This window comes from Cricetulus griseus, chromosome 6 (assembly GCF_003668045.3).
Source record: "Cricetulus griseus strain 17A/GY chromosome 6, alternate assembly CriGri-PICRH-1.0, whole genome shotgun sequence".
In the NCBI taxonomy this organism is placed as follows: domain Eukaryota; kingdom Metazoa; phylum Chordata; class Mammalia; order Rodentia; family Cricetidae; genus Cricetulus; species Cricetulus griseus.
This window is the reverse complement of record NC_048599.1, coordinates 136599445-136622394: the sequence shown is the minus strand read 5'-3', so window position 1 is coordinate 136622394 and position 22950 is coordinate 136599445. Positions and strand designations below refer to the sequence as shown.

Below are 22950 nucleotides of genomic sequence, written 5' to 3'. Positions count from 1 at the left end.
GACCCATTTTTAAACAAAAAGTATCCATAACACTGGACTTATTCTCTGAGGGAAACATAGGTAACATTCATCTGAGCCCAGTCAAGCATTGTATCTGCTCTTAGGTGACAGGAAGAGAAAACACTTGCAGTTAGTGCCTGTGACAGTTTGCCCACGTCTGTAGATAGCCCTATCTCTGCACTGGCTGCCCAAGCCTCTGAGGACACAGCTTCCAAGCTCTGCATCTCCCTGGACTCCTGGGGTTCTCTGTTGCTAGGGCCTTGTTACAGTCTCATTGGTCAGGAGGTATCCAAATCAAACATGAGAAAAGATCTCCCAAGTTCCACTTTGCCCATTCCTATGCTGTACACAACTAGCTATATTACTAGGTGCGTGGCCCCATGGTGAATCCTTAAAAACACTTACCTTCCTCCCATCTGACATTTAGGTACCTGGGACATAGCGTTCCAGACCTGAGATTAGACCACTTACCACTGTACTAGTTTTGAGGGGGAAAGTAACATGCTTGGGATGGGGAGAGAACAAGGACAAGATCCTGAACCAGCAAGACCTCAAGGTATGAGAACACCAGACTGAGGCCACCTTTTGCTTCTTTGTACAGGTGCCCAAGTTAGGCCTCCACCTTGTTCTCAGACTAAGGTCTGTGTAAAAAAAGGCAAAAGCAGCCTTGTTACAGTGCTGTTTATTGAGTCCAATATCGGGAAAAAATACCCTGCCATCCATCATTAAGGGTAGCTGAGTTCTACCATAGAATCATGGGCTGAGGGCAAGAGCTTGGGGTTCAGCAAAGAGCAAATAGGACAGCCTCTCACTCCTGACAGTGGGCACTCCCCAAAAGGTAGGAGTTGAGAGGCAGGACAGATAGCACCCTGGGACAAGATCTGTTCAGGCCCCAACCTCCTCACAGATGGGACGATATAAAGGCAGATGTCAGCCTGCTCCCATCTGTTATTCCTTGGAGCCCCAAAACAGGAATGAGATTCAGACCTAGCTCTAAAGCAGGAACCAACAGGGAGAGAGGAAAGCAGAAAGAGCAGATGGAAGGGCACAGAATAATAGTCAGGGCTCCTGGGCATTGACTGGCTTCCAGAGCCACCACACCTGGGGCTGTCTTGGCCATCCTGGCAGCTCCAGGGGTCAGAAATAGAGAGCTGGTTCGCTGCGGAAGTCCGAGAGATCATTCTGACTGGCAGGTGTCAGCTGAGAGAAAGAATAGAATATAGCCACTATGGATTTCCAGGCATCAACCCCTTCCCAAGCAGGCCAGCCCTTGGAGGTCTGGGTGTTTACCCCTAACTCCATCCTGGCTTACCATGACTTCCTTCGGTGGGAGTTCCACCTCACTTGGAGCCTGCACCACCGTCTGCTCCTGCCACTTGCTGAAAGCCATGGAATGCTTGGGAGTATAGCTGGACAGGCCTTTGGACCAAAGAGAATAGGCATAGACACATGGAAAATGTGGCCCAGGTTCCACCCCCAGGCTGTCCATCCCAACAGGCGGTGATTACCTGAGCTGCCATCTGGTAGTCGGGGGATCTCAGGTCCCACACTGCTTACAAATGTGGCCCGGGGCAGGAAGACGGAGAAAGGCTTCTCTGAATCAACTTCCTCCCCTTCACCATCCTTTTCTCCTTCCTCTTCGTCCTCCGCCTCTTCCTGTTCCAGGGAGCTCTCAGAAGGGTACTCAAATGTTGTATACAGGCTGTTGTCATTGAAGGAGATCTTCATCTAGGAGTAAGAGCCATGTCAGCAGGGGTCCTACTACCCAGTTAAGCAGAGATGCTAGCAGGGAGAGAAGACCTTTCTACAAAGAGTTACAGGCCCCACCTATCCTACACTCTGCTGGCAGCAGCTCTTAAAGCTAATTCCACATTCTAGGTATCTGTGCACCTAAAACATCCTGAGCACCAACCATCATACTGTCAGGGGCCTGCTTCCTTCCCACACACTCACTCACTCCTTCCCTCCCTCCCTCCCTCCCTTCCCCCCTTCCTCCCTCCCTTTCTACCATCCCTTCACCCAATAAAACTCTCTACATTAATTTAAAAAATAATAAGGCTAACGCTCAGAACATCACCCATTTTTTCAGGCTGACAGGGTATCCTACTTCCATAGAGTTTAGGGTTTCCACAATATCATCAGTGACTCGCAACTCCTACCCTACTGTGTACCTCAATGGCTCTGGAATTTCATATTCAAGCAAATTTTCCCTTCTCTCCCAGTAGCCTGGTTCTGAAGAACAGAAAGCTATGGGCATCCTCTGTCATGATCCTCTTGTCTGCTACCTGGGCTGGGAGTGCCCCCCCACACACACACACACACATGCACCTCAGTTTATGACTGCTGAGGTCCCTAGCCCTCTCGGCTGAGCTCAGTCTAGTGGGTTGGTAATGAACATGAGCACTCTTCTGCAGCAGACGGGGCAGTCTTGCCGGGCTCGAAATATTAAACTCCCAGGCACAGGACACCAACAGCCAGCTCAGGTTCCCCCTCTTCCCCTGGAAGGAGCCAGAGGCCCAGCAGGATGGAAGAGTGGCCTGGCAGGAGGGTTGAGCCTCTCCTGAGGCAGCAAAGTGACCCTGGCACAGGCCCACAAAGGCCCACAAAAGCAGGAAGCCTGGATTAGGAGCCAGCATCCTGCCTCCTGTCCCTCTCAACCAATGGCCACACTAGCCCACATGGCTACTGATACCCCTGAGCCCTCTCTGCCCATTGGGAGATTCCCCTCCCAATGAGGAAATGAGAACCAGGGGAAAGGCCTCAGGAATCAGAGCACCTAGCTCCTTAGCCTGTTCAGGTCTATTCTTGCAGGTCCTCCCTACTTTGGCCATCTGCACACATGAACAGGCAGATGGAGAGACCCCCTGAGTCAGGCAAAACAAAGATGTCCATGCCATATGAAGGCATGTTGTACCCTGCTCTGGTCTCAAGGCCTACCTAGTTCTTGAAGACTAGGTCAAATTGGAGACAAGTGAGGTAGAGCCATAGGGACATTGTCACTTGGCCTTCCTGACTTATCTTCTGAGACAGGTACCCTACCTAGTAGGAGCCCAAGACCATATAGGGCCTAACAGCATGAAGCCTTCTACACTAAAGTGGCCCCTGAATGGGGCCCTTGAGGCCCATCCCCCTACTACTGAGAATACAGGACCAGCTGCCAGGGCCCAGCTGGATTAGCACACCCTCATTAGTCTGCATGACCAGTTTCCACAGGGAGGCTGGGGGGATAGATACATGTGAGTATGGTGCCTGGCACAGCCTGGCCAGGCTGGGGGTGGGGAAGTGGCTTATAAGCCTGCCTGTCTCAACTGGGGCCCAGCTCCCCCCAGTCACTTACTATCTCCCTTGTCTCCTCTGTCAGACCAGTGTTGATAGGCCTCCTCCCTTCCAGCATAGGTCAGTGGGTCACATGGTGACTCATGCTGCAAGGGGTGGAGCTGCCAGGGCAGGTGGGGGAGGTACAGGCAGGGATTGTCACTGTGCATAACCTGGTCACCAGTATCTGGGGGACTTTACCCAGCACACCTAATACAACAGGCAGGTATGGAACCTATGGGCTTTCACAGGGCCTATGGTGGCAGAACCTCCCAGCTTTTACAGGGCCCTTTTGTTCTCCTTCAACCTGCCCTACCCATACACACCCAGCTTGGGTTACTGAATGGTGTCCACCCTGGGACTCAAAGCAGGGAAACTGCTCAACTGGCTGGAGGTGATGTTTAGCCAGACCCTGCCCCCACTCCCTTGCACACACGTCTGTCTCCCATCCCCCCATTGGTCCCCAGCCAAAGTTCCCAAGGGTGGCAGGACAATAGATCAGAGCTACCCAACTGGGATATCCACAGCTGCTTCTTCCTGAGTGCAGACCTGATAACAGTGAGAAGATTGCATGAATAAGAGTCTAGTCCCTCTCTGGGGTCTCTGGCCTCAGAAAGATCATTTAGGGGGTCACCCATGAGAAGACTTGGGGGAGGGAAACTGAACAAAAAGGCGGGTGGTAAGACACTCAGACTTCAATGAGGGGAGGCAGTTGCAGACTGAAGGAAGATGTTGTTACTGGAAAGAGCCAAAAGGACAGACACACCTTCAAATGGGAGCCAGGCTGAGGGTCACAACTAGGCCACAGAAGTTAGGGTGAAGGTTACACCTTCAGGGAAGGTGGGAAGCCTGAGCCCTGAGGACACTAACACACTTGGGTGTGGCACCGGAACAGGAGGTGGGAAAGAGGAAGAAGCAGCCAGACAGGAGCCACTGGTGCTCCCAATCAGGGAGGGAGGGTTAAAAGGACACCCCTCTTGCCAAGAAGACAGTGGGGGCTGGGAGGCTTCAACACACTACATCAGAGAAGAGGGGTACAGACAGGGGCTCTCTCCCAATAGATAACCTAAATGGAAATGTCTCTGCCAAGCTGCCCCTCAAAGACACTGGGCATCATTGTCCAGAGCAGTGCTGAATCCCTGGGAAGTCATGATACCCTCTGTCAAGCTGCCAGGACAAGGCAGGTTACCCCCACATCATGCCCTGCTGCCTAGAAGGCCCAATGAAGAGCAATCCCTCACCTACCCCCTAGAAAACCACCAGCATTGCCTTGGGGTCACCCAGTCATGGGGGAAGGGGGACCAAAGTGTAGTTGCTCCAGGTCCTTTGGGCCCACCTACTCCCACCAGAAGGAAGCAGGAGTCTGGACCAAGCCAATGACTTGAGCCTCAAAACAAGCACCCTGGGTTTCCCTAGGGGCTGCAGGTAGGAGAAATGTCAGGGAAAGGACAAAGTACATGAATGCCTCACCCTGCACACTGTTCTGAAGGTTGGGCAGCTCTGTGCCCTGCCCCCTCCCACAGGCATTCTGTGTCTTGCTGGGCAGGGCAGCTGGTGCATGCACAGGCAGGAGAGCACAACCAGCAGGTTGCACAGATACAGGAGGCCCTGCCCAGGCCACTTGGCCATAATAAGCATCATCCATCTGGACCCTCAGCTACCCCAGACCAGCCAAGACAGCCAGGCTGCTGGCCAGGGCCCTCCCCAAGCCCCTGCTGATATCTGGGCCTTGACCTGCTTTTGTTCTTGAAATCTACATGAACCACCACACCTGGTACACCTGCTCTTCTCACTTTAACCCTGCCATGAGTGACTCCCACAGGATGTCTCTAGACAGGGCAGGATAGCCAGGCTCTTAGTAGCAGCCTTTCAGTCTCAAAATGAAACTAAGTTCAAGGTGAAGTATCCCAGGATAGGAGCAAGGCTCTGGAAATAGGAACCTGAACTCAGCTCCTGTCCCATGAGCTCCACAGCCTCATGAACCTCCTGAGCTTCTGCTTCCTCATCTCCATAAGGGGTGCTTTCATCACTTCTCGGACAAGCATGGGGATGGCCACCTCACAGAGATGCCAAGGCCAGGGTCAGGAAGCAGGGAAGGAAGGAGCAGAAAAGAGGGAGAAGAGGCGTGGATCAGTATGCCCTAAGAACTCGGGGTAAAGAGCACAGATGACATGGAAGAGACGTGGCCTCGTGTGGCAAAAACTGTAACAGCCTGGGTCCCCTCACCTGAATCCAAGAAAGATCACTGTGGATTCCTGACCCAGCAGATGAATTGGCAAGAGAGATGAAGCCAAGCCCAATGGTGACAGGAAGCAAAAAGTGATGGAAAAAAATGAAGAGTGAGGAGGTGGTGTGGCTTATTACAAAGGGTCTCCAAGGAAATTGAGGCTGGAGGTGGTTAACCTGGGTGAGCCTAGTTTCTAGCTGTGGAGCAGAAACTGTAGGTGCCATCTTGGCAGAAGGGAAAGGTGCACCTCCCTGTACCAGCTGACTGAGAGTCATGTGTGGTTGGTCTTGGAATTTGCCCCAGGGGATAAACACAGACCCTGGAACAATCAGGAAGAATCTGCTGAACGCTTTCCTTGTGCCCAGAGGGTTCCAAGCCACTGGCCAGAGCTAGACAGGAAATATGGCTCACTCTGGCCAACTATGAGCCTCTAGGGGATTGTTCTTGAGTATCTCTGCCCAAGCTCCTCTTGACCAAGTCTGGCATGAAGCCTTGGTGCTCAATCCATGCTTGCAGGAGGCAGAGGCCTGCCAAGCTCTGACTCCTGTACCTTCTAGGGTGCTGAAAACCTCTGGTTGGTGTATAGGCTGTGTCCAGGCTGACCTCTGGGTGAGGATCTGCAAGGAATGACTGGCCTAACTCCTCATTTACATCCAGGCTCTGGATATCTGTGCCATCCAGGTTCCATAGGAATATACCAGGCTACCTTCCAATCAAAGACCAAGTCAGAGCCAACAGGCCAGGCTATTTCCTGAAGGTAGACCTGCAATTAGTTGGAACTAACCATTCCAAAGGATGAAGGAGCTCTACACTGCCTGGCCAGCTCTCCCTTCCAAATCTCTGGGGTAAACAGTAGGCTGACCGACCCCAGCCTTGAGCCAGAACAGCTCAAAGGCCCTGAACATGGCACAACCACATAGCCCAATTTTTATCTACATAGAAACCGACCATGCCAGCAGCCCTCTCCCTACCTACCACTTACCTTCTTTCTTGAGGAGCCAGCCTTGATGAGGCAGGACTTCTGCAGGGCCAGGTAACCACCAATCACTTCAATCTCATGCACAGTGGGGTAGCGTTTCTTAAGGGTGTTCTCCAGAGCAGTGTGAGGTCCTGAGAGACTATCAGCATCCTGTTCCTCAGCCTCCTGTTGCTGGGACTGCCCATTGGCCTGACTGAAGTGTGGCACCTGAAGGGTCTCTGGCTTCCTCTTGGGCACCACTATGAAAGTATTGCTCCCTCGATTTGGGAGCTCTGAGGTGTGCCTTGGCCTGGCAAGGTCCAGGTGATACTGGGAAGGTAAACCAACTGCTGAGGACGGCAGTTTGGTTTCTTGGGAGGCCTCCTCTTCTGAGTCTACTTCATCAATGAAGGTGACTGGAAGTCCTGACCTCCCAGGCTCCTGGCCATTCTTGGCCAAGCCAGAAAGCCCCAAGCCCTCAGCTGGCTCAGCTTCAACAGTGGTTGATAGAAATGGAGGTGGTGAGGATGGCCTCTGCCACCTAACAGACCTGTCTGTGACAGCAGTGGCTGGCCTGGGGCAGCCCCCCTCCCTAGCTGCCCACTGCATCTCAGCAGCCAAGGGACTCCCCTCTGGGGCAGGGGCACCATCCACTGTAGACACCAGCTGGGCTCTGAGCCCCTGGCTCCGAGAGGCCCAGCCTACCTCCCCGTTTGGCTCTTCTGACTGCCTCCCCTCTGCCTCCGAAGGGGCTTTGCGCTTGGGGATCAACATGAAGGAATTGCGGGAGTTAACACGGAGGTTGGCCAGAGCCCTGGCCTGAAGGTCCCCGATTGGGATACTTTCCACGTCTGGCTTGGGGGCCGGCCTTATTTCGAAGGAGTCATTGGCGCTTGTGGCAGAAGAGACCCACCGGCGCTGGCTAGGAGTGGCACTGGCTGGGCTGGGCGCTGGGAAGGCAGGGGGCCCAATTGGAGTGGCACTTGGGGTCCCCTGGCTGGGGGGCGGGTGGGAGGGTTTCCCTGACTCCACCTTTGGCTTCCACTTGCCCGGCGCAGGCGGAGAACCCGACAACCCATTGGCAGGGCCGGCCGGGGACTTCTGGGTCACGGGTCCATGAGAAAGCGAGCGATTGACCGCAACGCGGGGCAGGCCCCGGGGGTGGACAGTGAAGGAGTTGCTGCCGGTCTTCTGTAGAAAGTCGCTGCGCCGGATCCCGGGGCCTGCGGTGCCATCGGGGTGCGCAGGCTCGCAACAGGCGGAGCGCTGACCCGCGCGCGGGGCAACGGGGACAGGCGAAACAGGGACTGCGGGCGGGCTGAGAGGCACCGACGGGGCGGGAGCCAACGACCGATTGGTGGGAGCGCGCGTGGCAGCAGATGCAGACGCCACGGGTAGTTGCGGGAGTCCAGGGCGGGAACGCTCCGGGCTCCCGCGGCTGCGGGGCGCGGCTGGCGAATCGAACTTCTCCAACAGGCGGCTGACACGGCCCGGCTGAGGCGTCTCGTACACCACTACTTCGGCAGCGCGGATGCCTGCAGCAGGCGGCACGGCGGGCGGGAAGCCAGGCGCTGACTCGATGATGAGGATGTTGTCGGCTCGGATGGTACGCACGCCGGGCACGCGTCGGTACAGCTCCAGCAGCTGCTGCGCGGGCCGTGCCCCGCGCCGCCGCTCGGATTCAAGTCGCATGAACGGGTTCTCGCTTAGCGGACCCAGACTCTCGGCCAGCACCAGCTTCTCGTCCTGCCCCTCCGGCGCCGCTCCTTGTCCCGGGCCTCCGCTCAGGGCGGCCAGTTTAGCTCGCCTCCGCTCAAGGATCTCCCGCTTCCAGGCAGGCATCGCGGTGCGCGGCCCCGGGCCCGGCCGCCCTAGGCCGGCCATGCTGCGGACGCAGCCGCCGACGGGACTGCACAGGCTGCGGCTCGCTCAGACAGACTCTCTCAGCTACCTGCCTCAGTACCGCGCCGTGCCACGCCCCCCTTGGTAGCCGCCAATTGGGCAAGTGTGCTCTGACCCAAGGGCAGAACTGCCCGCCAATGGTAGAGGTATACGCCCAGTTGATTGGAGGACACGCATTTACACCCTCCCCTATAGCGTTCTTATTGGACTACGACCGGCACCGACCAGTCCCTATGGGTGAAGATCAGTGGACACGCTCCGCACCTCAATGTCTGCCCCTCACTTCCGCCTCTGCGCTCTGAACCCGGAGCCTGAGGACCACAATTTGGCAGGGCTGGTCTTGGCATAACGCCTAGCAGACCCTTGCGACCTAGATGACCTTCGTACAGTTCCGACTCCCTCGACACTCACACAACTACTCTGTTTTCTCGGGAGAGATCTCTGCGCGGAAGCCAGGAGGTCCTTGCTTGCCCCCGTGGACGGTACACAAACGCATGGGCCTTCCACCTTTGGGCCCAGACCCTGGTCCAATCTGGAGCCCTTGAACCTCGGTGGATAGGCAGGCCAGGGGCCCTTTTCTGAGATCCGCCCAGGAATAAGGAAATGCTTTTCGATAATCTCGGTTTTGTAGATCCCAGACCTGTTGCTTAGACTTGTGTGTGTGGCCCCGGACGTTGGTGGTGCACGCCTTTAATCCCAGCACTTGAGAGGCAGAGGCAGGCGGATCTTTGTGAGTTCGAAACCAGCCTGGTCTACAGAGTGAGTTCCAGGACAGTCTCCAAAGCCACAGAGAAACCCTGTCTCGAAAAACAAAACAAAACAAAAAAGAATACGTGATGCTCCACAAAGGACCTAGATTTGGTTCCTTGCATCTGCTATATGGCCGTAATTCATTCCTGGGGATCCAACGCCCTCTGCTGGCCTCCACAGACATTGCACACGTGGTGCACACCCACACACGAAATCTTTTTTTTTTTTTAAATGATTTCTTTAAAATAGAATGATCTAGCCGGGGCGTTGGTGGCGCACGCCTTTAACCTCAGCACTCGGGAGGCAGAGGCAGGCAGATCTCTGTGAATTCGAGGCCAGCCTGGTCTCCAGAGCGAGTGCCAGGATAGGCTCCAAAGCTACACAGAGAAAGCCTGTCTCGAAAAACCAAAAAGTAAATAAAATAAAATAAAATAAAATAAAATAGAATGATCTAGCTGGGCAATGGTGGCACAGACCTTTAACCCCAGCACTCAAGAGGCAGAGGCAGATGGATCTCTGTGAGTTTAAGGCCAGCCTGGTCTACAAAAAGAGTTCAGGACAGCCAAGACTACACAGAGAAACCCTGTCTTTAAAAAGAAAGAGAGAGAGAGAGAAGGAGGGAGGGCGGTAGGGAGGGATGAAGGAAGAAAAAAATCCAGCTCTGCTGAGGAACCCTGTACTCTGCCAGGTCACATTAAATCTGTCAACTATTAACTTTCGTTGATCTTCGTTTAGACTCTGCCCCCCCCCCACCTTGCTGGGTCTCACAGCCCAGCCCAGGCTAGCTTCCAACTAAGTTCTGATCCTCCTGCCTCCACCCCACCCAAAGGGGGATTAGGTAAACAATCTATCAAAAAAGCTATAGCCCCAAGTCCCTTTTCTCCTCTTTCTTTTTTACAGCCACTTTAGCAAACACTGTGGCAACCTGTTTTAAATCCTTTAAAAATGTAAAACTTAGCTTGTGAGGTGGTTCAGCAGGTAAAGGGGCTTGTAAGCAGGCCAGACTACCTGAGTTTGCTCCCTGGATCACAAGGCTAACAAACATGAGTGGTGTGACACACATGCAGCTGCACGCACACACACACACACACACACACACACACACACACACACACACACAGAAATAATTTTAAAATGTAAAAACCACAATGTAGCTCAGTTGGCAGGATGCTGGCCTAAGTCAAGTGTGGTGGTGCATGCCTTTAATCCTAGTACTTGGGAAGCAGAGGCCAGGCTCTATGAATTTGAGGCGTGGTCTACAGAGTAAGCTCCAGGCCAGTCTAGGTTACACAGTGAGTTCCTGTTTACTACTATTACTATTAATTATATAATGCTTGCCTAGTATGCATGCTTTCAGTTTGATTCCCAGAATCACATAAAACTGGAAGTTAAGCCAGGTGGTGGTGGCACACACCTTTAATCCTAGCACTTGGGAGGCAGAGGCAAATAGATCTCTGAGTTCAAGGCCAGTCTACAGAAAGAATTCCAGGACGGCGCAGGGCTACTATACAAATAAACCCTGTCTTGAAAAAACAAACAAACAAAACACAAAACCAAAGCAAATTTGGGATACGCCTTGGTTACATGACACCCTATTTGATCCCAGTACTTGGGAGGCAGAGGCAGGCAGATCTCTGAGTTCTGTCAAAAAGACAAAAAAAAAAAAAAAAGATAAAAACAAAAAAGATTCTCAAATCTGGGTCATAAAAAAAGAAAGAAAGAAAAGAAAAACTAGGCCTTGGGCCATCATTTGTCAACTCTATAGGATGTTATCAGAGCTCACCAATGGCTATATACACTAACAAGGAGTCAAGGGCTCTGGTATCAAGCTCTAGAAAGTAGAGCCTGTTGTTCTAAGCTGGGGTGGGAAGTGGTGCAAGTTACCCATCTTTTTTTTTTTAGATTTTATTTATTATGTATACAACATTCTGCTTCCGTGTATATCTGCACACAAGAAGAGGACACCAGATCTCATAATGGATGGTTGTGGGCCACCATGTGGTTGCTGGGAATTGAACTCAGGACCTCTGGAAGAGCAGTCAGTGCTCTTAACCTCTGAGCCATCTCTCCAGCCCAAGTTACCCATCTTCTAAAACAAGAAACAGGGACCTTCCAAAAATAGTCTACCACCCATTGTGCTGTAACTGTACATTCTGGTGCACCCACCACCTCAACCCTGTGACCAATTGTCCACATGACAAGGAAGATCTTAGCATTCACCTTACTCAAACATTGAGATGTCTAGGTATATATTGATTTCAAGAAACATTATTCCATCTCAACAAATGATCTCATTTGGCACATGATTGACATAAAATCAAGACCTTAGGTCAATAAACTCAAGCTGTTCACAAGCTCTTATGTGTAAGTATCCATTTCCATGAGCATGTGAGCGCCTCTTCCTGTCTTTGGTCCCTTAGGGAGGTCTGTCTGTCACAGTGTATTAATGATGCCTGCCACAAGGTGGTGGGAAACTCCGTGAAACTGTAATCTGTTGGGCCAGGAAACCAAGCAATGTCTTGAGACCAGAGTTTTTTCTCAGATTGCAGATAAACACACTGGGTCCTATTCATGCTTTGTTTTCAACAGTCTGCTGTCTCTATGTGGGATGGAATGAAAAAAGGCTATTCTTCCCCAGGACAGAGAAAAGTGACGCAAGCTCTGTTAGATTATCAATTGTATAAAGAAGTCTGGCCTGGACCGATGGAGGGGTAAGCTCTGAGTGAACAAGCTGATTCATAAAGGGGTATATCACCATGGGAAATATTCAGAGCCTATCAGGATAGTTTACGTATATGCAGTTTCCAAATGTCATAAAAGTTCAGTATTGTCTGGCAACTCAGAGCATGAGTAACAGGAAATAACTTTTAATAATCGAGGCTTCACTTTTAAGTTTTGCTGAGGAAACAATCTTAGATATAGAGAAAACTGGACAGTAAACGGGGCACAAGCAGACACGGATTTCTGACCAAAGCTTCTCCAGTGTGGCGCCAAGTAGGGTCTGGACTGGATGACCCAGCACTCCAGCTGCGCAGTGCTCCATTCCCAGCCCCTGCACGAGGCTAGTTGACGCGACAAGCCCGGATCATGAGCAGCTGCAGGAGAATGAAGACCGGAGACGTGATCAGGCCGAACCAGAGCTCTCGAGTCTGCTCCACTAGCTTCTGGCACAGCAGCATCTCAAAGACAAACTTGAGGCTAAGCACTGTGAGAACCCAGAAGAGGCGCAGCACAGCTAGTCGCTTCTCCCCGTCTTGGAAGAGGCGAACAGACACGATGGTGGTGAAGTAGGTGCTGAGCCCGTCGGCGGCGAAAAACGGCACAAACACATTCCACCAGGAAAGGCCCGGGGCCAAGCCGTCCACTCGCAGTGCCAAAAGTACGGAGAACACCAACAGGGCCAGCAGGTGCACGAAGATCTCAAAGGTGGCGAAGCCCAGCCACTGCACCAGCTCCCGCAGCGAGAATAACATCGCGCCTGTTTAATACCGGCCGGAATCCGGCCGACGGCGCCTCGCACCGGGCCGTGCCCGCTTCGTCCGAGGGCCTGGCTACCGCCTGCTGCCGCCGCTGCACACGCGAGGCAGCAAGCGGTCCAGGCCGGCCTGGACCCCGGCCCCAGCGCACCGCCGCTCTCCAGACCTCGAACCCGGACCCGGAACTGGATGCTAGCGAACGCCCGCGGCCCAGAGCCAGCCCCGCCCACCCGCGCGCCCTCCCACCTCGCACTGGCGCAGCCTAAACACGTCATTTCCTGTTGACAGAGGAAAAGGGAAGTTAGTGGTGTGTACTGTTCTGGCCGGCGTGGTGCGGTGATGCAGGTTCCGCAGCTGCTTGTGCTTTTCGGCAGCCAGACTGGCACAGCCCAGGATGAAGCGGAGAGGCTGGGTCGCGAGGCCCGGCGCCGGCGGCTAGGTTGCCGCGTGCAGGCGCTCGACTCTTATGCGGTGGTGAGGCTCGGGTGATACGGCGGAGACCCTCCCCCGAACCTCGCGTCCTCGAACGGAGGGCGTTTGAGTGCTGCCCTACGGCCCAGGCAGATTTAGGGGAAAGGGGGCTTGGCACGAGGCTGAGGCCTGAAAAAGAGAAGGCCCGGTAGCCACTGGGAACAAGTCTTCAAACACTTTACTCTTGTTACCCTATCTGAATGGGGTGGGTTGGGAGCGATGCAGGGAGGGGACTGACCAGGGCTGTCAGTCCCTTACGCATACCCGTGTCTTGTCCTTGAGGCGAATCTCATTAGGGAGCCCCTGGTGGTATTTGTTTGTGCGACCACAGGCCAAGGAGACCCTCCTGACAACATGAAGGTAAGACTAGCCTTATTTGTACCCTCACCCCTTTTTCATTGCTGTGAGAGCCCCTGGGTGCACAGGAAATAGCTGGCCTTCAGTGCATGTTGTATATGAGAGGTAGCTTTGAGGGATATTCTTTGAGTGGATCTGGGAGAGAAATAGCTCTTAATAGACACTCAGTAGCCTTGATTTCTATTGTTTAGCCATTTTGTTTGTTCTCCCAGACCTACATGGGAATCTAGTCTGAGTCACGTGCTGAAGTTTAACGTTTTTAACATTCAGAAAACATTCTTTAATTTTTTTTCTCAAGCATATATATTCCTGGCACCATCTGGGACACAGCAGCCACGTTTCTCCTTCATGGAGCTCAGTGGTGAACACAGCAGGATTAATGGCCAGTTACCAGGAAAATACCAGATGCCAGATGTTCTGGGGGGGGGGTGGTCATGGAATAAGACACAGCTGTTTGGAAGAAAGGAGCACACCTTTAATCATAGCACTTGAGAGGCAGAGGGAACTCTGTGAGTTCTAGACGAGCCTGGTCTGTGTAGTGATGTCCATGTTAGCCTGACTACATAGTAAGATCCTGTCTCCAAAATAAATAAAAGCCAGGGGCAGGTGGTGGTAAGAAGCAAACTGAGTGAAGGACAGGAAGTTGAAGATTCCCCAGCCACAGACTGTGTTGGCAGAAAGAGGGAAGGAAGAAAGTTTCATTCAGAAGATCTGGGTGGCACAGTGAAACACCTGGGCTTCAGATGAAAGCTACAGAAACTATGGAAGTGACACAGTAGCCACCACAGTGTAGCAAAATCACCATCTGTCTGAAGGTGGCAGGAGTAATGCCAGGGAATGCACCACCACAAGTAAAAGGTGTTGATGTGGTCTGAGGTGGGTGGTGGCACAAGGCAGAATAAAACAGGCACATTCTAGAGAGGCCAGAAAGATAGAGTCATGAGAGGAATCTAGAATACGAGGAAGGACTGAATCACAACACAGCAAACAGGATACACTGTAGTTCCACCTGTGGAGTGAGTGGAATCTGGTTGTGCAGGGGCCAGGAGATAACCCAGGAACTACAGTTAGCTGTGTAGTACTAGAAGGGTCCTAGCATGAGAGTCACTGTTAAAGCAACCAAAATAAAATCATGAAAAAACAAAGCCCCTGTCTACTCCAGGACTGCCATCTAGCATGGTCATGGTCAGACAGGAGGAGTTTCCCCTTCCCTAGGTCAATGATAAGAAGGTGGGAGTCTTGAGAGGAGTAGCAGCCATCCGAGGTGAAGCAGAATAAAAACCAGTCTGGAGAGGTGTCCCTAGGGTCAGTGGTGATTGCTAAGGAGAGCAGTATATGTGGGATAGAGACTATAATCTCAAGCACTAGAGCTGGAGAAGCTAAAATAGAATGAGTTCAAGGCTGCCCTCACCTACATGACAAGTGTCTTAAAAGTTCAAAAAATATCAGCCAGATATGGTGGCATTCAGCCATAATCTCAGCATTCCAGAGGTTGAAGCTGAAGGACCATGAGTTTGAGGCCAGCTTCAAACTTGCCTCAAGCAAAACCACACTTTAAAAATAAATTAACTAAAAAAAAATACCTAAGAAAGTGCCAAGGAGGTGAAAGATAGAGATCTCCCTCAGGTTTGAGGTGTTCTGGTCTATGGACAGATAAGGTACCCAGCACCCTCACCTAAGAGTAGGAGTCAGTAGTGTCTGACTCAATCATAACAGGAACTGAAGACCTTTGAAGAAGCTACAGACCCAACGCCCAAAAACACATGCAAGGGCATGTTCTTGTAACAGATGGTCTGCTGAACAGGAAGGCCTTGGCCTCTCTGCCCTGATCTTTAAAACACATTGGAATTATAGGAAAAGATCCAGTAACTGGGTCTCTGCCTATCCCCTGCTGATGAAACCTGCTGTGGGACAGGCATGTCCTGGAGCTTTTTCATCAGCTTCCAAGTACAAATAGGTCACACACACACTCACACACACACACACACAGAGAGAGAGAGAGAGAGAGAGAGAGAGAGAGAGAGAGAGAATGAGTGAATGAATCTGCTAGAGTGAAGACCCCGGTGACAGGCAAGTAAAGGCACATAATGGAATGACAAGACTACAGCCCAAGATAGCGACCCCATCTTAGGAAGGGGCCTACTGAGGGCAAAGGGCAGTCACAGAGTATAGGGTTAACTACTGGGGAAGAGCAGCATGACCTGATGGCCAACAGGACAGAGGGCAACAATAGGTGCCACTGGCTTCTCAGCAGTAGTCACCAAACTGGAGAATTCAGTGTAAACCCAGAGTTCCAGGGCATTAATCAGACTTGGGGCACACCCCATCTCCCTTTCTTCACCCAGAAGACTTCAGTCAAAGCTTCTGGCTGGTCCACCACTACAGTAATAGGGAAGTAATTGGTGGGTGGCAACTGAATTCACCCCTTAGACCAAAAGAGTAAACATTAAGTATACTGCAAGAGGGCATCAGGCTGCCCTAGTAACTAGATTACCACTTACAGCATGGGGCATTGAGCTTCAGGTCACCATTTAAGAGAAATACTTACAGTTAGGATAAGTTTTCTTTGTATACAAGTTCCTGGTCTGTAATTTGCACCATGTAAAGGAGAGATATCTAGATTGGCCAGTGTACACTTCTGGGCTCTAATGATCTTACTTACATAGCATCCTCTCCCAGCTGGGGCCTCAGACAGACAGAAAACCAGCCTGAGCTGGGGTCCTAACATGGTTTCCTGTGGCTACAGAACTTCTGGAGGTTCATATTCCGGAAGAGCCTGCTGTCTACCTCCCTCTGTCAAATGGATTTTGCTGTCCTAGGCCTTGGGGACTCCTCATATGCCAAGTGAGTAGGGGTGGACGTGCTGGCCAGATAGGGATCGTTCTCAAGATCAAGCAAGAAATTAGACAGGCAGGCTGGAGAGATGGCTCAGAGGTTAAGAGCACTGGCTGCTCTTCCAGAAGTCCTGAGTTCAATTCCCAGCAACCACATGGTGGTGCCCTCTTCTGGTGTGCAGATATACATGGAAGCAGAATGTTGTATACATAATAAATAAATAAAATCTTTAAAAAAAAAAAAAGAAATTATACAGGTAACTGAGCCCTCAAGTGCCCATCCACTGTAGACCATGTGTCCCTGCACTGTTAGCTGATCAATCTTATCCACAGATAGTCCCTGGTAGGCACCCTACTTCTTGTAAGGCCTTGGCACAGTGGAGACCATAGTCCGGGAAGGAACAGGGCGGAAGAGTACCACCAGAGACGGAATTCAGGGCGTGAGGAGGCTGAGACCAGCCAGCATTACATTACAACACATGATGAAGTTCAGCAACACCTGATCTGTGAAGTATTGACAACTTGAAAAGACAGCTTACCTTCAAGTGACTTGTCAGACATGGAGACAGCTCATGAGTTTTCTCTTTCAGGGTTTTTGTGGATAGCTGTGTCTCTTAACAAGCAATGCTCTTTGCATCATTTATTTCATGTGGTGATAATGAGGGATTTCTGCTCAGAGGTGCAACTAGATCTCTAATACCTAAGACAAACAGCACTTTGAACATTTCCTGTTTTCATAGGGCCCAGGATCCAGCATTTATGAGCACCATAAAAAGTTGTGTATTTGGCAGGGTTCTTTTTTTTTTTTTTTTTTTTTTATGTACACTGGTGTTTTGCCATGGGTGTTGGGTCCCCTGAAACTGGAGTTATAGACAATTGTGAGCTGCCAAGAGGGTGCTGGGAATTGAACCCAGGTTCTTTGGAAGAGGAGTCAGTGCTCTTAACCACTGAGCCATCTCTCCAGCCCCCCATCTCAGGGTACTTAACCTCTTTAGATAAAAAGAACAGAAAATAGAAGCTGGGCATGATGGCTCCTCACTCACCTATAGTCCAAGCACTAAGGAGGCTAAAATGAGAGGATTGCCACAATCTCTAGGCCAGCCTGTGCTTCAGTGTGGGGCCCTATCTCACTAAACCCAAAAGAATAGAAAATCGGGAGATGGGTGGCAACATGGCCTTGCTCTGCTAGAGATTTTGCTCACTGAATGTGTGTGGATGCACAGAGCACATGGGAGGGAGTCCAACTATGGATGTGGTCCCCAAAAAGAGAAGGTGGTGCAGGGACCAGTGTGTCTTTTACAGACCAAAGAAAGAAAATCCTTTTACATGAAAACATGGTTATCTGCACCCTCTCCCAATCTCAAATGGTAACTGGAGCCCTGACCAAAGGGAGTCACTTCAGAAATATGTGTAGGTCAATAAAATGCGACTGTCCTCCATGTGACACCTTCTTGAGATCAGGGAACCTACCATTTGTGGTCCTCGGTGCTCTAATCTCTCATCCCCTGCCTGCTGAAGCCCTACCCCTTCCTAGGATTCTGCCAATGTGCACTGCTGAGGAAGTAACCCTTTAGGGAAGCCCTGTACTATTGACTCTGCCCAAGAGGTCAGCTACACTACCTCTCCTCACTGTTGGTTGTCCCAGCCAGCCTGCTGTCTTCACAGGTTCAACTTCGTGGCCAAGAAACTACATCGTAGGCTGCTGCAGCTAGGAGGCAGTGCCCTTCTGCCCCCATGTCTAGGTGATGACCAGCATGAGCTGGGGTAAGTGGTGGTTGCAGGCTACCTCTCTGGCACCCCATCTTGGCTCTGGCCAACAGAGGCCAATTCCTGTGCTCTCTCCTAGTCCTGATGCTGCCATTGACCCCTGGCTGGGGGACCTTTGGAAGAAAATACTGGGACTGTACCCAGTGCCCCTTGACTTTCCTGAGATCCCTCATGGAGTCCCGTGAGTCTGAACTTTTGGTCTGTGAATACCAAGGGACTTTGAGCTGGTTAGCACCCCTTCAAGGTAAGGTTGAGTGGCCCCTGCACACCTGATATTTCCATTTTCCCCTACAGCTTGCCCTCCAAGTTCATATTCCAGTTTCTTGAGGAAGTCCCCAGCGTGGGAGCTGAGGAGCTAACCATAGCCAGCTCAGCTCCTCAGAGACCCCCATCAGAGTTACAGCCCTTCCTGGCACCTGTGGTCACCAACCAGAGGGTCACTGGCCCCCAACATTTCCAGGATGTTCGGCTGATTGAGTTTGACATTACAGATTCAAGTATCAGGTGAGGGGCCAAATCCCTCAAGAAGTTGGGCAGGGTGCCGTGTGTTCTTAGGAAACTGGCGTGGTCAGGGAAAAAGTAGGCCGTAGGTGGGGGTTCAGAAAGGTCTGCCAAAGCCAAGGACCATGCAGCCCATTGGCTTGGAGATCTTTGCACAGCCCTCCAGCCCTCCCTGAATAATCGCTTTCTTCCTCTTCAGTCTACTTAGTCCCTTCATCCTCCCCCAAAGTACATACTCTCCCTTCCCCTCAACTCCTTTGTCCTCCCCACACCATTCCCACATATCTGGTGACTTTTCCATATAGTTTTGCTGCTGGTGATGTCGTATTAATTATGCCCTCTAACTCGGAGACCCACATCCAGCAGTTCTGCCAATTGCTGTGCCTGGACCCCAATCAGTTTTTCGTGCTTAAGGCACGGGAGCCAGGTGAGTCTGGGAGATGTACCAACTCTTAAGGTCCAGGGCACCACCTGATGTCCCTGCCCACCAAGTAAGTCTCCATGCCATTCCTGCAGGTGTCCCTTACCCACCAGGACTGCCTCAGCCCTGCACTGTGTGGCATCTTGTGTCACAGTACTTGGACATTGCCAGCGTGCCCCGCCGTTCCTTCTTTGAGCTCTTGGCTTGTCTTTCCCAACATGGGCTAGAGCGGGAGAAGCTGCTGGAATTCAGCTCTGCCAGAGGTCAGGAAGAGCTCTGGGAGTACTGTAATCGGCCCCGCAGGACCATCTTGGAGGTGGGCTAGTGGGCAGGCAGTGGGTATGGGCCCTTGAACCGTAGCACACCACCACCATGCTAAGACTCCCTCTATCCAGGTGCTATGTGACTTCCCACACACGGCGGCTGCCATCCCTCCAGACTACCTTTTGGACCTTATCCCTCGGATCCGTCCACGGGCCTTCTCCATCGCCTCCTCCCTGCTGGTGAGGGACCCAGTAAAAGTGAAGACTGGATGGCCATGGGAAAGCTGGGACAGGGCAGGCAGGGGCTGTCTTCTGAACAGGGACTGTTTCTCTACCAGAGGCTGTCTCTGGGTGGGGTTGGTAGCAGGCAGGAGTGGTTTAGTAGGGCAGGGCCTTCACTGTGCCCCTAGGCTCATCCCAGGAGGCTACAGATCCTTGTGGCTGTGGTACAGTACCAGACTCGTCTCAAGGAGCCCCGTCGTGGCCTCTGCTCCTCCTGGCTAGCATCCTTGAATCCTGAGCAAGGTAATCCATATTTCTGGGAGTGGGAGAGATTGTAGCCTCAAGCTCCTGTGACTCCTGCCACAGGAGCTCAAGCCCCACCAGTGAGCAAGCACCTCAACCTTGTCTTTGACCTCCTCAACATCTCCCTCCTGCAACAGGACTTGTCCGGGTGCCTCTATGGGTGCGACCTGGGAGCCTAGTGTTCCCAGAGACACCAAATACCCCCATTATTATGGTGGGGCCTGGAACTGGTGTGGCCCCCTTTCGAGCAGCCATTCAAGAGCGAGTGGCCCATGGCCAAACTGGTGAGTACAGGAGTCCCAGGGCAGTGTGACCACTGAGACTGGTCTTACTGAATCCCTGCATCCAGATGGGGGGGGCTACCCTCTGTACCCCAGGAAACTTCTTGTTCTTTGGCTGCCGCCAGCGGGATCAGGACTTCTACTGGCAGACTGAGTGGCAGGAACTAGAGAAGAAGGGCTGCCTGACCCTGGTTACAGCCTTCTCTCGGGAGCAGGTGAGTATACTCAAGTTAGATGGGGCAGGAGTGGGGATGGCTGAAACTCAGCCTCTGATACCTGCAGGAGCAGAAGGTATACGTGCAGCACCGGCTCCGAGAACTAGGGCCACTTGTCTGGGAGCTGCTGGATCGCCGCGGTGCCTACTTCTATCTAGCGGGGTGAGCCAACTTGGGAGTATAGAGGAGTGGTCCAGCCTTCAGAGGTGGGGAGTGGGGGTTGGGGCCACAGGATCACTGAGCTTTCTGAGGCCTGCCCCTCCAGCAATGCAAAGTATATGCCTACGGACGTTGCGGAAGCCTTGACATCCATTTTTCAAGAAATAGGACAACTCTCCAACCCAGATGCAGCTGTCTACCTTGCCAGACTCCAGCAGACACTGCGCTTCCAGACTGAGACCTGGGCCTGAGGAGCTACTTGCTAGCTCACTCCCACATAACAGCTGCACTGGAAGACCTACTGAAATCACCTCCTGTCCTTCTCTGATCCCAGAACACTGGTTAGACCCATGGTGTAGCTTCTTGGCTCCAGCTGATTAGGAGAGCACTCCCTGAATACTTAGTGGGATCCAGTATCCCACCCACACTTAATCCCAACCCCTGTGCAACCTACATCCTGGTTTCCTCTTCAGTCTCCTTCATTGTGTCCACAGGTATACATTATGGTCCATACCACCGGGGGCCTGCTAAGACCTCCAAAAGGCATGGAGTCTGTGAGGGCTACACTGCTACTCTGCCCTGGTGCTATTTCCATTCACCCCACAACACCTCAAGGCCTAAGTCTCCTGAGCATTGAAAATGAGCAAGTCAGTCTGTCTCCGGGTCCTTAACATCTTCAGTAAACTGCCTGGGTGGCTACTCACTTCTGCTTTTTTGCTTCTTCTAAATTTGAGGGTGGTAAGTGGGACATGGATTATCTGCATCTGCTAGTGGTGGCCAAAGACCCTCGCAGAGCGTGTGCACAGGCTATGTACTGTGTATGTGTGTGTCCTTGTTAGATAGCTATGCTTGAGTCACACTGCACTTGGATGTCTGATGCGTAAGTTCTTGTTGGTGTCTCCTTTGTTCTTAGAGGGCAAGTCTTGGCTCTGTCTGATCTTAAACCTTAACAGCTCAGCCAAGCTCATACCCTTCTCTGTTGGCCAAACAGAGGGCCCAGAGAGCTATTGGAAAGTCCCAACCAAGTGCTGGAACGTACTATCTGGAAGAGTGAGCGGGTAGAGGGGTGTGATATGAGTTGGCCCGCCCATGGGCAGGGCCTCTACCCCTGGAAAGAGAAACCCTGTTGGAGGAGTCAGACAGGTCCGAGGGCAGCTGGGAGCTGAGGAACCTCTGCTTTGTCCGACAACGGCTGGAACAGAGACCAGGCCTGGCCAACACCACTCTTAGGCCTGAGATACCAAGAGCTGACAACGCTGTGCGGACCCAAGTGAAGTTGACTTCCAGCAAGGCCAAAGGTGTACCTGGAGGTCAGTGCTCCAGTGACAAGATCAAACTCTGCCTGGCTTCTGGGGCCACACTTAACCTTCATACTCCCATCAATCCCTGCTGTCACCCTGGAGTCACAATCTGCCCATCCTGACTTCTGTTCTGGTGGTTCTACTCTGGGGCCTAATGACACCAGCTCTGCACCCACCATTTCACCTTGTGCTTCTTGGAGTCCTGAGCTCCTGGACCCACTGTGCCAGCTACCATCAGATGAAGAGGATAATCTCATGCCCCCTCAGGGTGCCAGGAGTCCAGACAGTAAGCCTGAACTGGGAGCCAGAGACTCAACTGGTGCTTGGGCCCTGTCAACTATGGAGGAGCAGGAAGAGGGTGAGGGGCAGGCAGAGGAGGAATGCCCCATCTGCACTGAGCCTTATGGGCCTGATGAACACCACCCAGCCCTGCTGAACTGTGGTCACAGCCTGTGTGTGGGCTGCCTGCACCAGCTGTTAGGGATGACCCCCAGAGCTGACCTGGGCCGTGTGTGCTGTCCACTGTGTCGTCAGAAGACACCCATGCTAGAGTGGGAGATCTGTCAGCTGCAGGAGGAACTGCTTCGAGCTGATGGACCCCAGCGCCCAGCGCTCACTGCATCCACCATACCCCTCCGTCCTGACCCTGGGCCCTGGGGATCCTTAGAGCACCGCTACCAGCTGCGTTTTCTGGCAGGGCCTGTGGGAGGCCGAAGCTGTCTCCCCTTCCTACCCTGCCCACCCAGCCTAGGTACCTGGCTGTGGGCACTTCGGGAACGTGGCCCCTGTGCCCGCCGCCTCTCACTGCTAAGCCTTCTAGCATTAGAACTGCTGGGGCTGGTGCTCATCTTCATGCCACTCATGTTACTAGGAGTGCTCTTCATGCTCCTAGACCGTTCCGGCCGCTAAGCAAAGCCCAGATTCTGGTAATCAGCAAAGACTTTCTGTCACAATCCCAAGACCAGGCCTGCCCAAGAGCCTGAGCCAGCCCTCAGTGCTTACACACCCCTGCAGCCCAGATACTGGCTAAAGCCAAGGACACTAACCCAAGGACAGCCTCTGAAGGAGATTGGCCCAACAGGAAGGGCTGTGAACAGAAACCCATGTGCTTGCCATGGGCTTTACTGACCACAGGCATTGGCAGGGTCATAACACTGGCTCCTGAAGTCCAGCTGGTGAGAGTAGACACATGTGAACAGAGATCTAGCAGTAATTTTGTTTATAGGA

The 22950-nt window shown here is 52.4% G+C and overlaps 3 protein-coding genes across 4 annotated transcripts; 1 reads left to right on the top strand and 2 right to left on the bottom strand.

Annotated features, from left to right (window-relative positions):
• Positions 1–665: 665 nt before the first annotated feature.
• Tprn (taperin) lies at positions 666–9144 on the bottom strand. Its single transcript, XM_027422853.2, has 4 exons — positions 6525–9144; positions 1509–1728; positions 1313–1419; positions 666–1200 (listed from the first exon to the last, which is right to left on the bottom strand). The coding sequence occupies exons 1-4, from the start codon at positions 8382–8384 to the stop codon at positions 1138–1140; spliced, it is 2250 nt and encodes a 749-aa protein (XP_027278654.1). The 5' UTR covers positions 8385–9144; the 3' UTR covers positions 666–1137.
• A 2240-nt stretch (positions 9145–11384) lies between these two features.
• Tmem203 (transmembrane protein 203) lies at positions 11385–12837 on the bottom strand. The gene has a single exon (XM_027422850.2). It carries the CDS (start codon positions 12623–12625, stop codon positions 12215–12217), a length of 411 nt encoding a protein of 136 aa, XP_027278651.1. The 5' UTR covers positions 12626–12837; the 3' UTR covers positions 11385–12214.
• A 70-nt stretch (positions 12838–12907) lies between these two features.
• On the top strand, positions 12908–21126 carry Ndor1 (NADPH dependent diflavin oxidoreductase 1). Of its 2 annotated transcripts, XM_027422846.2 has the most exons (14): positions 12909–13102; positions 13382–13459; positions 16203–16300; positions 17956–18054; positions 18137–18238; positions 18352–18561; positions 18864–18985; positions 19075–19295; positions 19375–19482; positions 19653–19767; positions 19905–20051; positions 20145–20263; positions 20331–20425; positions 20529–21126. In XM_027422846.2, exons 1-14 carry the CDS (start codon positions 12968–12970, stop codon positions 20671–20673), a joined length of 1794 nt encoding a protein of 597 aa, XP_027278647.1. In that variant the 5' UTR covers positions 12909–12967; the 3' UTR covers positions 20674–21126. The 2 variants fall into 2 exon arrangements, 1 of the variants encoding a protein (XP_027278647.1); XR_003486701.1 differs by lacking the exon at positions 20529–21126 and having other exon boundaries at positions 12908–13102; positions 20174–20263.
• The last annotated feature ends 1824 nt before the right edge of the window (positions 21127–22950 follow it).